The following is a 14,081-nucleotide window of genomic DNA, read 5'->3' as shown; positions in this document are numbered from 1 at the left end:
TCACTATCATTATTCTGAATTCTTTTTCTGGAAGGTTTCCTATCTCCACTTCATTTAGTTGTTTTTCTGGGGTTTTATCTCCTTTCTTCATCTGGTACATAGCCCTCTGCCTTTTCATCTTGTCTATCTTTCTGTGAATGTGGTTTTTGTTCCACAGGCTGCAGGACTGTAGTTCTTCTTGCTTCTGCTGTCTGCCCTCTGGTGGATGAAGCTATCTAAGAGGCTTGTGCAGGTTTCCTGATGGGAGGGACTGGTGGTGGGTAGAGCTGGGTGTTGCTCTGGTGGGCAGAGCTCAGTAAAACTTTAATCCACTTGACTGCTGATGGGTGGGGCTGGGTTCCCTCCCTATTGGTTGTTTGGCCTGAGGCAACCCAACACTGGAGCCTACCTGGGCTCTTTGGTGAGGCTAATGGTAGACTCTGGGAGGGCTCACGCCAAGGAGTACTTCCCAGAACTTCTGCTGCCAGTGTCCTTGTCCGCACAGTGAACCACAGCCACCCCCTGCCTCTGCAGGAGACCCTCTAACACTAGCAGGTAGGTCTGGTTCAGTCTCCCCTGGGGTCACTGCTCCTTCTGCTGGGTCTTGACACACACACTACTTTGTGTGTGCCTTCCAAGAGTGGAGTCTCTGTTTCCCCCAGTCTTGTCGAAGTCCTGCAATCAAATCCTACTAGCCTTCAAAGTCTGATTCTCTAGGAATTCCTCCTCCCATGACAGACCCCCAGGTTGGGAAGCCTGACGTGGGGCTCAGAACCTTCACTCCAGTGGGTGGACTTCTGTGGTATAAGTGTTCTCCAGTCTGTGAGTCACCCACCCAGCAGTTATGGGATTTGATTTTGCTGTGATTGCAAAATCACCCCTCCTACCGTCTCATTGTGGCTTCTCCTTTGTCTTTGGATGTGGGGTATATTTTTTGGTGAGTTCCAGTGTCTTCCTGTCAATGACTGTCCAGCAGCTAGTTGTGATTCTGGTGTTCTCACAAGAGGGAGTGAAAGCACGTCCTTCTACTCTGCCATCTTGGTTCAGGCCTTAGCATCAGAGGTCTTAATGGCCATTTCTTTAAAAAAATTCATCCTGCATCCGCATTCTCCACTGGTTTCTTTTCCAAGGATCCCAGAGTGAGACAGCCTAGCTTTAACTGTGGGGATGGTTCTTCCTGAACCTTTGGGGGCTGCCCCACTTTAGCTCCCCTTCCAGCTAGGGCTCAAGTATCATTTTCAGTTCATCTATCTTGTGCTCACCAAGCCCCAGGGAACTGTGGAGCACTGGTTGCACACAGCCAGGAAGCCACAGCTACGGAAGAGATGGCAGACATCATCTAATCCAACATTTCCTCTGTAGTTTGTGCTTTAATTCCACTCCAAAATCCTTGCCGTGTTGTCACCCAGCTCATGCTTCAGTGCCTCCAATGACAAGGAACTCACTGTGTCCCAAGGCAGTGCAGCACTAATAAGCAAGTTTTTTAGACAGCACTAATTAGCAAGTTTGTCCTTAGGTTGAGTTTAAATTTGTCTTTCCCTTGCTTGCCCATTGGTTCTAGTCATGCCCTCTCAGGCAACCCCAAATCAATTTCCATGTGACAAGCCTATTTGAAAATAGCTCTCATTGCCCTCCCTGATCTCTTTTCCTTTCCAGGTCAAGTATTCCTAGTTTCTTCACTATTTAACATGTTTTCAAGTCCCCACAAAAACTTGATGAACTCTTGATGACTTGCTGTAAAAAAGCTGAGTTGGGTGTGCGTATGAGATTTGGACCTAGAAGACAAATCCTGGTCTGACCATCAGAGCAGGGACTTTTTTTGGATGGACCAGCTGCACCTGGGACCTCACTGATGGAGTTCCCATTTTGCCATTTCACTTGTGCACAGGGATTGTCTCTATGTTCTATGGAGCCAAGAACTCCATAGATGTCTGTCTTCATTATTACTGCATAACTGAAAGATGACAGGGAAGCTCCCAAGACGCTGCTGTGAAACACATCACAGCAGTGCAACCTGGCTCTGAGATCACATGTGGCACACGGACCCTACCTGGCAATACAGACAACAGGAGGCATCTGAACAGGGTTACCCACTGATATGCTAGAAAAATAACAAAGTTGTCAGCCATTCCTGTTGACATGGCAACATACTGCACAATGAGGTACAGAAACAAAACCCTTGCCTAACGGTCCTGCCAGTGAGCAAGAGAACATTTGAGAAACAGAAATCTCTCTCACTAAAAGGAAATCCTCCTGCACTGTTGGTGGGAATGTAAGTTGGTGCAGCCACTGTGGAAAACAGTATGGAGGTTCCACAAAAAACTAAAAATAGAATTACCATATGATCCAGTAATCCCACTCCTGGGCATATATCCAGACAAATCTGTAATTCAGAAAGATACATGCACCCCTATGTTCATAGCAGCACTATTCACAATAGCCAAGACATGGAAGCAACCTAAGGGTCCATCGACAGATGAATGGATAAACAAGACGTGGTATATATATATACAATGGAATATTATTCAGCCATAAAAAAGAATGAAATAAATAATGCCATTTGCAGCAACATGGATGGACCTAGAGATTATCATACTAAGTGAAGTCAGACACAGAAAGACAAATATCACATGATATCACTTATATGTGGAATCAAAAATATGACACAAATAAACTTATCTACAAAACAGAAACAGACTCACAGACACAGAAAACAGACCTGTGGCTGCCAAGGGGGAGGGGGTACGGGGGAGTTTGGGATTAGCAGATGGAAACTATTATATATAGAATGGATAAACAACAAGGTTCTACTGTATAGCACAGGGAACTACATTCATTATCTTGTGATAAACCATAATGGAAGAGAATATGAAAAAATACATATATGTATAACTAAATCACTTTGCTGTACAGCAGAAATTAATACAACGTTGTAAATCAACTATACTTGAATAAAAAAGTTAAAAAAAAAAAGTCTCACTAAGCAATAAGTTAGGGCTCCAGAATTACAGCTCTAGGGTGAGCTGATGGTGTGCTGTTTGTTGCTAGTCCCTATAAGATGAGCTTAGTGAAAGCAAATCTGGTGTGCGTTGACTTGCTCACCACCGAGACTTTAGCACCTGGCATACAGAGAGCCTGGCACATTCTGAGAAGAATTGTATCTTCTCTGCAGAGGCAGCAGCTACTTTAGTGAGTTAAGGGTGACCAGAATCTGACAAAGGAAAAGGGAAATTAAGGAGGGTTTGAGGAAAAGTGCTGAATAGGACCTTAGGATTTGACAAGGGTAGAAGATTTGAGACAGCAATCTGATCTATTTTTCCCACTAGACTTTAGCTCCAGGTACATCTTTATGTTCCCAGAAGCATATCTTATAAGTGCTAAGAAATTAACGATGACAGTCTGACTTATACAGGGTCATACAGATGTCAGTGACAAGCTCAAAATAAGAAATTAATTCCTGAGTAAGCAGAATGACCTAAGTGCTCAAACACCATTTCTTTTATGGTATCTGGAAGTTACTCTGATTCTGTTCCATGGTAAAAACAGAACAAAATCATGTAGGGGAATGTGAGAGCTGGAGAAGGGTAGTGAAGTTTCAAGATCTCCTAATATTTGGAGTGTAGCTGGGCAGGAGATTCACTCATAAAATTCTGAGTCGAAAGGCTGAACAGTTTTGCAAGTCATGCTTTAATCATGAATGCATGGAATTTGGAGCCCTATATAAAAATCATTTGGACTCTAAGAATTCAGCTCAAGAGAATGTTTTTAAAATTAAAAAAAACTGTTTAGTCTTACGTGCATTAAATTTACTACCATACTGCATTAAGAAAATTTGTTTAGATAGGGATTTGATTTTATATTAGCTGTGCTAGTCTATTAGAAAACACACACATACACACAGAACTGTCAGGTCTTATTTCTTGGCCATTCTTACTGGCTCCAGGGGACAAAAGTTCTGCCCCAGAACTCATGAGCTGGAATCACGTATTTAGAACAAATGTAGGCAATGGAGTAGTCCATTATTTAATTTCTGGCTCTGTCTAAAGGCCTATCACATTCTTTTAAAAAGTCTGAAGAAGCTGCTTGTCAATTGTTCTTTGGTGAAGTAACTTCTCATTTAAATATTAATTCATGTGAGGGGAAAAAAAAATCACACAGGCCAGTATTAACGAAAAACCATTGTATCACAACCTCTGCGAATGGCTTTGAATTATTTCAACTTCTGCATCAAGTCTGGGAAGCTGGCTAAGAAAAAAAGGCACAAAAAGAGATACTCAAATTTGAAATCCATCATTGCTTTCTTCATTTATTAACTGTATATATTTGAACTCCTAAATATGAATTCACGGACCCATAACTGCAGGTAGATGAGAGCATCTCAAAACAGGCATAACTCTCAGCAGAGATCATTCTCCTATTGAATATTGCGTAGATACATGTGGAACCTCCCAGGTTTGGGATGTTGAAATGTCTTTTTCCCCTCTAGGGTCTCAAACCTTTGGCCCATATATCTTTGTTCTATTATTTTAGGTATGACACCAGACAGTTCAACAACTCTCGCAGAGAGATTTTAGTCAAAAAGCTTAAATTGACAAGGGAGAAATATAAAGTTGTACTAAGTTGCTAAATAAGGCAATTGCCCCATCATTGAAGCTTCTGTCTCCATCGCGTTTGTCTCTGAGAGGAGTGCAACTCTCCATCTGTCTAACTCTGGAGCCTGGCCCTTAGGGCTGCCGCTGAGTGAGCCAAGGTTAGGGCTCCACATATGTAAAGCTGGTCAAAGTTAAGACAGTTGTGGCTTCTCTGTAATAACTTTTCCCTGAAATAATGTAGAAAAAGGCAGAATGTGTGGGACTGTGGGAGAAAACATGACCAAAAGGACATGTTGTTTGGGAATTTCTTTGTAAGGCAAATATGATTCATGCAGTGGACACACAAGGCCAATGCAACCACGGATTGGTTGGAAATTTGAGTCTCAGCTTTTGAAGGGCACTTAGTTTAATCGCCCCAGCTTGGTGTGTGTTACGAGTATCTCATAAATAAAATTCATGCTTGAGATCGCTTAACTGAGTTTGTCCAGCATTCTACCTTTTCCATTTCTTTTCCAACTAGTTTTGCCCAAGCTTGTTTTTTTTTTTTTTCTCCCTCCTCTTCCTCTGCCTATAAAGCACACTGGCTTTGTTTGGTAAGCAGAAGAATCGTTTAGGAAATTCCACTGTTAGGCAAGATTTTATTTCATAAATTAACTTTCTCAGGGAAAAAATAGTTTCCTGTTCTGTTACTAATCTACAAAAGTAGAATGTCACATGTAATCAAGAGTTTTCCAAGTGACGTGAGTAAGGGAGTTTTTCTTTCGCCTACTGGGAAGGATAGCTGGCAGATCATCTTCAGAATGTGAGCTGCACTGACTGACCTGCAGAGGGAGTTGACAAGTGTAACGGAAAAAAAACCTGATGATCACCTAAGAGTCTGCTTTTTAAGGAGAAGAAAATCATGCTTAGAGTGCAGTTTCTTCACAAAGAAAAAACCAAGGGCTTTTCCTTTTCCATGGATTAATATTTTCAAAAACATTGTCTATATCCTGTTCTCACCCATTGGCACATACAGGCTACACCACCTGCTCAGTGCTGACTTAATTGTATTTGAGGAGAGGTGGGAATGTATTCCAAGCTCCAAGAGGCCAGGACTGTGTCAGTCTTGTTCACCGTCGTACTACACACCTCTTGGCACTTAGAAGGTGCTCAACCAATAATAACTGAGCAAATTCAAGGCGACAACAAGTAGAGTTCTACCTTGGGGACAAATAATGTAAAAGTGGATTCGGTGCTTGTTCTTCAGTAAATGGTTTGACAAAAAATATCCCTATGAGATGGGATTAATGTGTGAATTATATATAATTATACATTTTTATAATTTGACTAAACTTATTCATTCAAATATTTATTGAGTGCCTATTACTGCCAGGCATCTCTCTAAGTGCTTGAGACATAATACTCTACTGTACTATACTATGCTAGATTGGCAGGTAATAATACAATAATTTGTTGGTAGAAGATAAAGAAGATTAGGGACTTCCCTGGTGGTCCAGTGGTTAAGACTTAGCGCTTCCAATGCAGCGGGCATGGGTTCGATCCCTGGTTGGGGAACTAAGATCTCACAAGCCATGTGGCATGGCCAAAAAAAGAAGATCAAGAAGATTAGGGGATACAGAATTGAGGGTGGGAGATGCCACTTTAAGTGGGATTGTCAGCGAAGGTGTCTCTGAGGAGGTGACATTTGAGGAGAGACCTGAGTGAAGTGTAGGAGTTCTATAGACATTTGTAAGAGTCTTTTGATCAGAGGGACAGCAAGAACACCAGCCTTGAGTTGAGAAAGTTCTTAAAAATATTTGAGGAATAGCAAGAAGGCAGTGTGACTGAGCATGGTTAAACAAGGGGGAGAATACCAGAAATTCTCCCCCATCTGCTTAAGATGAGGTTGCAGAGACAACTAAAGACCAGATTAGCATGGCTTTGCAGGCCACCGTAAGGATTTGGAATTTTAATCTGAGTGCCTTGGGAAGCATCAGAGAGCTGAGGGCAAGAAAGTGACATGGTGGAATTGACTCTGTAAAGTGGTCATTCTAACTGCTGAGTCGAGAGAGAGGTGAGGAGCATGGAATATGGAAGCAAGGAGACCAGTTAAGAGGTTCTTGCAGTGGCCTAGACCAAAGATAATGGTGGCCTGGCTGATCCAAGCCATGGAGTTGGTGAGAGATGAATTGTAGGCTGGGGATGCAGAAGAGTAACGATTCTTTCTGGTCCAAGTAACTGAGAAAATGGCGGTGCCATTTCTAGAGGTGAGGAAAGACTGAGGGGAAGAGCAGGTTTGGAAAGGGGTGGAGCGGGGAGAAGTCAAGGGTTCACTTTTGGACATTAAATTTGAGATGCCTTTTAGACAGCCACATGGAGATGCCAAGCAGGCAGCTGTCTATGCAAGTGTGGTGTTCAAAGAAGTTGGAGCTGGGCATGTGAACTTGGGAATAGACGGCATAAAGTGCAGAAGGGAAATGTCTCTTGTAACTCTGGTTTTGTGCTCCCCCGGCTCCACAGGGCGTGACCTCAGGCCCCACAGGGCAGATGGACGGCCATCAGGTTAAGAATCACCTTGGAACTGGGGCACCATCAAAAGTCCCAGCTTGGGGACCAAAGCACCACATGTACTTCCTGTCCTGGTGGATGGAGGAAGCAGGGTAAGTCCCCTTGCACCCTCTGCCTCAGGCTTTCCACCTTTAAAATGGCAATAATTTCATCCGCTGCTTGGTTCTCCTCAAAAGAGAGGGATAAGATACCACACATACGACAGTGAAAAGAGTTGCTGACACCTGGAAGAGCTCCATGACTGGAACCCAAGGGTAGGGAGATTTGTTTGTACTGAGATGATCAAGTCCTTGAGAGTAGGCTCTGTCTTCTGAATGTCATCCTCCATGGAACTTGGTACAAGGACCAGTCAGCTACTGCTGCTGACTCTGTATATACTTGAAGAATTAATACTTCAGTCACTAAGTGGAAGCTGACGTGATGTGCCGGATAACTGCAAACGCATCTTAAGACAAGGCCTCTGGTCTTGCCCCTCTCCTATCGGCTCTCCACTGCCTCTAGAGAGATCTTGCTAGAAAGTCATGTCATTTCCTTTCTTAAACCCTTCCAATGACACCGCATGGCCTTGGGGGTAAGGTCTGAGCTCCTTATCATGGCCTGTAAAACTCTACATGATCTGGCCCTTGCCTACTACTCTTGCCTTATCTATTGCTGCTTTTAAAATGTATACCACTCTCCAGATGTTAACCATTTCTCTAACTGGCTTTTGGGGAAACATTCTTTTGTGTTGTGTCTCCTTAGAATGACCCTCCCTGCCTCATGCACCTAGAGAACTTCTGCTGATCCATCAAAATCCCAGTTCAAGATTTTCCTCCTCTGTGAAGAATTTCTAGACCCCATCTCAGTAAAAAACAAAACAAAACAAAACAAAACAAACAAACAAAAACACTCTTCTTTGTCTACACCAGCACTACTTAATTTCACCATTACACACTGTCACACCACATGGCAGTCATTTAGAAAAAGTCCACCTCCTCTACTAGACTGTGGACTCCTTTGGGAGACCAGCCTAAGAGGTCATCATCTCCCTGTTCTCTGCACCTAATCCAGGGCTAGGCAAGCAGCAAAAACTTAATACATTTTGGCTAAATGAAGTGGATTAAAGGGTTAGAATACAAGAGCCCAGAACAAAGCCTGTCTCTCTAGGAATAAAGCTGGAAGCTCAGAGAACATTAGAAAAACTCACGATGAAAAATAAATAACCCAATCAAAAAATAGGCAGAAGATCTAAATAGACATTTCTCCAAAGAAGACATACAGATGGCCAACAGGAACATGAAAACATGTTCAACCTCACTAATCATTAGAGAAATGCAAATCAAAACTACAATGAGGTATCACCTCACATCAGTCAGAATGGCCATCATCAAAAAGTCTACAAATAATAAAAGTCTACAAATAAATAATAAATGTGTGGAGAAAAGGGAACCCTCCTATATATACTGTTAGTGGAAATGAAAATTGGTAAAGCCACTATGGAGAAGAGTGTGGAGGTTTCTTAAACTAAACAGAGTTGCCATATGATCCTACAATCCCACTCCTGGGCATATATCTGGAGAGAACTATAATTCAGAAAGATACATGCACCCCAATATTCATTGCAGCACTGTTTACAATAGCCAAGACATGGAAGCAACCTAAATGTCCATCGACACAGGAATGGATAAAGAAGAGGTGGCACATATATACAATGGAATATTACTCAGCCATAAAAAAATGAAAAAAAAGTCATTTGCAGCAATGTGGATGGATCTAGAGATTATCATACTAAGTGAAGTAAGTCAGACGGAGAAAGACAAATATCATGATATCGCTTATATGTGAAATCTAAAACAAAAAGATACAAATAAACCTATTTACAAAACAGAAATAGATCCACAAACATAGAAAAGAAACTTACGGTTACCAAAGGGGAAGGTGGGAGAGGGATAAATTAGGAGTTTGGGATTGACATATACACACTACTATATATAAAATATATAACCAACAAGGACCTACTGTATAGCACAGGGAACTACACTCAATATTTTGTAATAACCTATAAGGAAAAAGAATCTGAAAAAGAATAAATTATACATATATATGTAAAACTGAATCACTTTGCTGTATACCTGAAACACAACATTGTAAATCAACTATAGTTCAATGAAAAACAACAACAACAACAACAAGAAAAACTCATGGTGACCCAGCCAAAGTCAACAGGATGCATGCTGGGGCTTGGTAACATCGCGTCTGTCAGGAGAGTGAATTAGTTTGAATTAATGTCAGGCTATCATGAGCTCTATTTGCCTGACTAATGATAATTTGTATGCCTCTCCTATAGGGGGACTTCCTTAGGTTCATATTTGAGTTCCCTCGGGCTTTCGAAGGGGGCCGGACTCAGCCATGGAGACAGGGCTCAGCCTTAGCCAATCCTACAGTGGTTTCTTGTCCACAGGATCCCTGGAGGGCACATGGCACAGCTTCTTACAGGAGTTGGTACAACCAGATGCCTTGGAAGTGTCCAGAACACATCTAAGTGAGCCCTGAGTCTATGACTATCATGCTAGGTACAGGGATGACACAACCCCGCTGACCTTGAGTGATCTTAACCTGGTGGGGTTGCAACACCTCGCCCAATGTGTTTCCCTGCAGTCAAGACTGGATGACTGGCAACACCAACGGAATGGCCATGACCCCAAGACACACCATTTGCTGGAGTAATATTCCTCCCTGGCCCTCCACCCTCAGCTCCTCGAAAGGGAGGCACTGTATGTCACACGGGGTAGTAACAGGGTAGGTGGGTCAGGGTGACAAGTGTTCCTAATCATGCTGGCAACTGCTGACTGGGATCTTGTAATGACCCGTGACCCACCTGAATCAGATGAGCTGCACTTTCCGGGCTGCCGTACCGAAGGTCGTGTCCATTGATGGCTAACACACGATCGTTCTCCTCCAGCTGACCGTGTCGGTCTGCCACGCCACCATCCAGAACGCTGGAAATAAACACCCCAGGCTCGTCCACCTTGCGCACCAGTTTTATTCCAAGCTGCTCCTCCGGGCTGCTTTTGTTGAGGATCACGTGGAAACTGTCATCCCGGGGCCCGTAGGTGTCCAGGGGCTGCCCATCAGTCCTGCTCCGGAACTTCTGCTCCCGCAGCACCGTCAGCCACAGCACCTGGCAGGGCTGCCTCAGGAGGTGCAGGGCATAGTTGTGCCGTACGTTGCCGATGTCCATCCCGTTGACCTAGGGCAAGGGGACCTCAGAATCTGCAGCGACCGAGCCGTCCACGCCACCGGCCACAAACCTGCCCCAAAGGCCCAGCCCACAGACTCACTGGGGCCCTTCCTGAAGGACCACTCTGCTCTATCACCTTCTTCTCTGTCCAAATACCCCCATCTTCCAACAGAACCTGTAACCCGGTTTCCTTGAGTATTAGCCGCACACCTTTTCAACTCTCTCTCAGCAGACACCATCTTTCTTCAGTCTTGTCCTTACACAGGCCCGTGAATTTATTTATATAGTCCTAACCCTCCTTTCTGTTGCTTACTAAACTTATTTTTCAGCTGAAGGGGGGGAGGAAAAGAAAGAAAAAGTGGGAAAAGGCAAAAGAAGAAAAGAAAATTTCTGATTAATGATTACATTAAACTGCTGTTCAAATCAAACTGAGTTGGCATTTTCTTTCCAAACATCTCCAGATGAATTTTTCTCCCTGGATCACCTGTACTGGAACTTCCAGGCCCCACTACTGTGTGTGTGTGTGTGTGTGTGTGTGTGTGTGTGTGTGTGTGTGTGTGTGTGTGTGTGTGTGTGTGTGTGTGTGTGTGTGTGTGTGTGTGTGTGTGTGTGGAGAGAGGGAGGGAGGGAGGGAGGGAGGGAGGGAGGGAGGGAGGGAGGGAGGGAGGGAGGGAGGGAATGTGTGTGTACATGAAAATATTTGAGTGTTGGCAAGCGTGTGAGTGTGTGTGTGTGTGTGTCAAGTCTCCAGGTGTTCACCTACAAGGTCTTTTGCCCATGTTCTCAGCAAAGGAGAGAAAAAAAATCTCTACAGTTTCAAACAAACGGATGTGAATGGAAGCTTCTCGGCTCTTTTATTGAAAGGCTGGATCACGTTATTAGGCTGCTTAAATGTCCTCCAGCTTGGCCCACTCATTTGTGCCTCGCTAATGATCTTCAGGGCTGATGCTGCATGGGGCTTTCTGGTTTTAATTACTCTAGGCAGGCCCAGCCTGAAGGCTTCAGATCTCAGTGCTGGTCACTGCCTGGGAAGAAAATAATTTCACAGCAGCACTACACTCTGTGCTTAAGGAAGGAGGCCTCACAGAAGAGAAACAACCTTCTTGAATTTCTATGGTTTGGTAAGATTTCCTGTACTTGCAGCCAACAGTTAGAAGAATCTTGGAATGAGATTTCATGGGCCTGCCTGCAGCGTGCCATCGTTAGTCCTCTGTTGCATCTTCAGGGATGGACGGAGGCTGCCTCGTGCTCGGACAAGGCTCATCACCTCTGTCCAAGCACAGGTGGGCTCAAAGACCCGGCTCTGCTCTGACACCTTATCCCGGGTCTGGTTTTCTCCATCACACCGAGGCCAAAAGAAAGTCAGGGTCACCTGCTAAATACTCCTGGCACCTCTTTTGCTTGCAAGTGCCAGTTGAAGGTCACAAGAATCAAAAAGGTTTTCCTTATGCAACCGTTCCAGGCAGCATAGTTTCCGCAGAACTGGGAGGAAGTCATGCAGAGTGTCGCTGATTGCACGGCTGACCGTCCCTTGAGGTTGACGGGCCCTGCCTCGTACTCCACCTCGGAGGCCAGTGAGAACATCAGTGTTTCTACAATAACTGCTTTAAGTCCTTTCTCCTCTTATTCCAAACAATAAGAATTTCTTTGCCAGAGAACCAGCGCATGATGTATCAGGAGCTGGCCCCTCAGCAACCCAGAAGGGATGGGATGAAACTGTCATCTGAGTATCAGACAGGAAATATATGACCAAGGCAGGGATTTTTTCTTATCACTTTTGGCACATGTTGGACTTCTGTCTGATAAACAACTCTTCCTTTATCCTTTCTCTTCTTCTGAAAATTCCTCCCTAGCATCCTTCCCCCCTCAGTCAAGCCTCAGAGGACAGTAATGCCCAACGTGTTCTCTTCCACCACCCGTCTCCCCTGGAATGTCTGTGGGTTGGCAGAATAGCTTAGGGATGTGTGTGTGTGTGTGTGTGTGTGTGTGTGTGTGTGTGTGTGTGTGAAGGGCCATTAAGCTATAGGAAATTTACTTTAGAGGGGTGTGTGAATGTAAGTGATTAAGTAAAATATAAAATGTTCCATTTATCTGCTCTAAAAACAATTTAAGAAGATACAGGCTTCGGTTTTATATTGTTTTATGTTAGTGCTACTTAAAGTGGGAGGAAAGGGTGAGAGAGGAAGAGAGAGGAGGGAGGAGGAAAAGGAAGAGAGAAGAACGCAGAGGTAGAGAAAAGGGAGGGGGAAGATAGCAGAAGGCAGAGGAAGGAGGGGAACACAGAGACAAAATGATACAGAGGGTCTTCCCTGGTGGCGCAGTGGTTGAGAGTCTGCCTGCCGATGCAGGGGACGCGGGTTCGTGCCCTGGTCCGGGAGGATCCCACGTGCCGTGGAGCGGCTGGGCCCGTGAGCCATGGCCGCTGAGCCTACGCATCTGGAGCCTGTGCTCTGCAGCGGGAGAGGCCATAACAGTGAGAGGCCCGCGTACCGCAAAAAAAAAAAAAAAAAAAAAAAAAAGATACATGATACAGAGACAGTATTTATAGAGAGAGAAAGAGATCAAAAGAACAAGAATGGAAATTCCCTGGTGGTCCAGTGGTTAGGACTCCACACTGCCCCTGCAGGGGGCACCTGGTCGGGGAACTAAGATCCCACATGCTGTGTGGCAGGGCCAAAAAAAAAAAAAAAAAAAAAAATACAAGAAAAACAGAAGGGTTAGGGACCTATCTCAGATTACAAATCTTGTATGAAGAGCCATATCAACATAAGAACTATGGAAAGTGACGGCTCCACATTTACGTTAGTGCTTTACCCATGCGTCCGTCCACCCGTCCGTCCGTCCGTCCGTCCATCCATCCATCCATCCATCTATCCATCCATCCACCCACCCACCCACCCAATGATTTGCTCTGAAGTGACTTTTGCTAAGACCCTCTTCATGGCTCCACAGCCGTGGTCTCTACCTTTAGGATGATGTCTCCTGGCAGTAGCCGGCCGTCTCTGGCAATCACCCCATCACGATAAATGTGCTGGATAATGATGTGGACCAGCGGGGTTTCATTGCCTCCCACGAGCCTGATGGAGAGGTTTTCATTGGGATCCGCTCGGTTGATCTTGACTCTGGTAATTTCACCATATGGAATCAGGTGATACAACCTTGGAAAGACTAAAATGGACAGAGACAATGTTTATTTAAGACACCCCCCCCCAACGGACATTTCCAACCACTCCTTTTCTTGCCAAACTTTGGTTCCAGCCAAGCTAAACTATTCATTGTTCCTTGTACATGTTTTCCATCTTCCTGCCTCTGTGCCAACATAAGTTTCTCTGCCTGGAATGTTTTCCATTCTAGGCCTAAACCCAACTTTTCCTTCAAGGCCTGCATGAAATGATCCCTTCCAATTAAACTCTACCCTGATCCCTTTCCCCCTGCTCTCTCTAAACTTCCCATTTCCCATAAAGCTTTATTTCTCATGGCACCGAGCCTTCTATTATTATTATTATTACTATTATTATTCATGCCCATTTCTTATACCCACCACTGGACTCTAAGATCCTTGAGGACATAATTTCTGGCTGTTTTGTAGTTCTGTCTGTGCACAGATCTCTGTACACAGGAGACTTCAGCCTATGTTTACTGAATGAAGAGGAATGAACGAACAGTCATTATGCAAAGGGCTGCAGTTTGATCACTTACTAATCAAGGGGCAAAACAGAACAAGCCTGTTTTGCTCTTTTTGA

The 14,081-nt window shown here is 44.3% G+C and overlaps 1 protein-coding gene across 4 annotated transcripts in view; it reads right to left on the bottom strand.

Annotated features, from left to right (window-relative positions):
* LNX1 (ligand of numb-protein X 1) overlaps nt 1–14,081 on the bottom strand; it is a 200,365-nt gene that overhangs the window by 27,755 nt on the left and 158,529 nt on the right. For all 4 annotated transcript variants that reach the window (XM_060148166.1, XM_060148163.1, XM_060148164.1 and 1 more), the window contains exons 5-6: nt 13,304–13,506; nt 9,976–10,347 (exon numbers count right to left, since the gene is read on the bottom strand). In XM_060148166.1, the coding sequence (XP_060004149.1) occupies nt 9,976–10,347; nt 13,304–13,506 (575 nt within the window). The remainder of the gene's footprint in view (nt 1–9,975; nt 10,348–13,303; nt 13,507–14,081) is intronic.

Source organism: Lagenorhynchus albirostris, chromosome 4 (assembly GCF_949774975.1).
Source record: "Lagenorhynchus albirostris chromosome 4, mLagAlb1.1, whole genome shotgun sequence".
Classification (NCBI taxonomy): domain Eukaryota; kingdom Metazoa; phylum Chordata; class Mammalia; order Artiodactyla; family Delphinidae; genus Lagenorhynchus; species Lagenorhynchus albirostris.
Note: the sequence above shows the minus strand (reverse complement) of the source record. Positions and strands in the feature narration are given on the sequence as shown.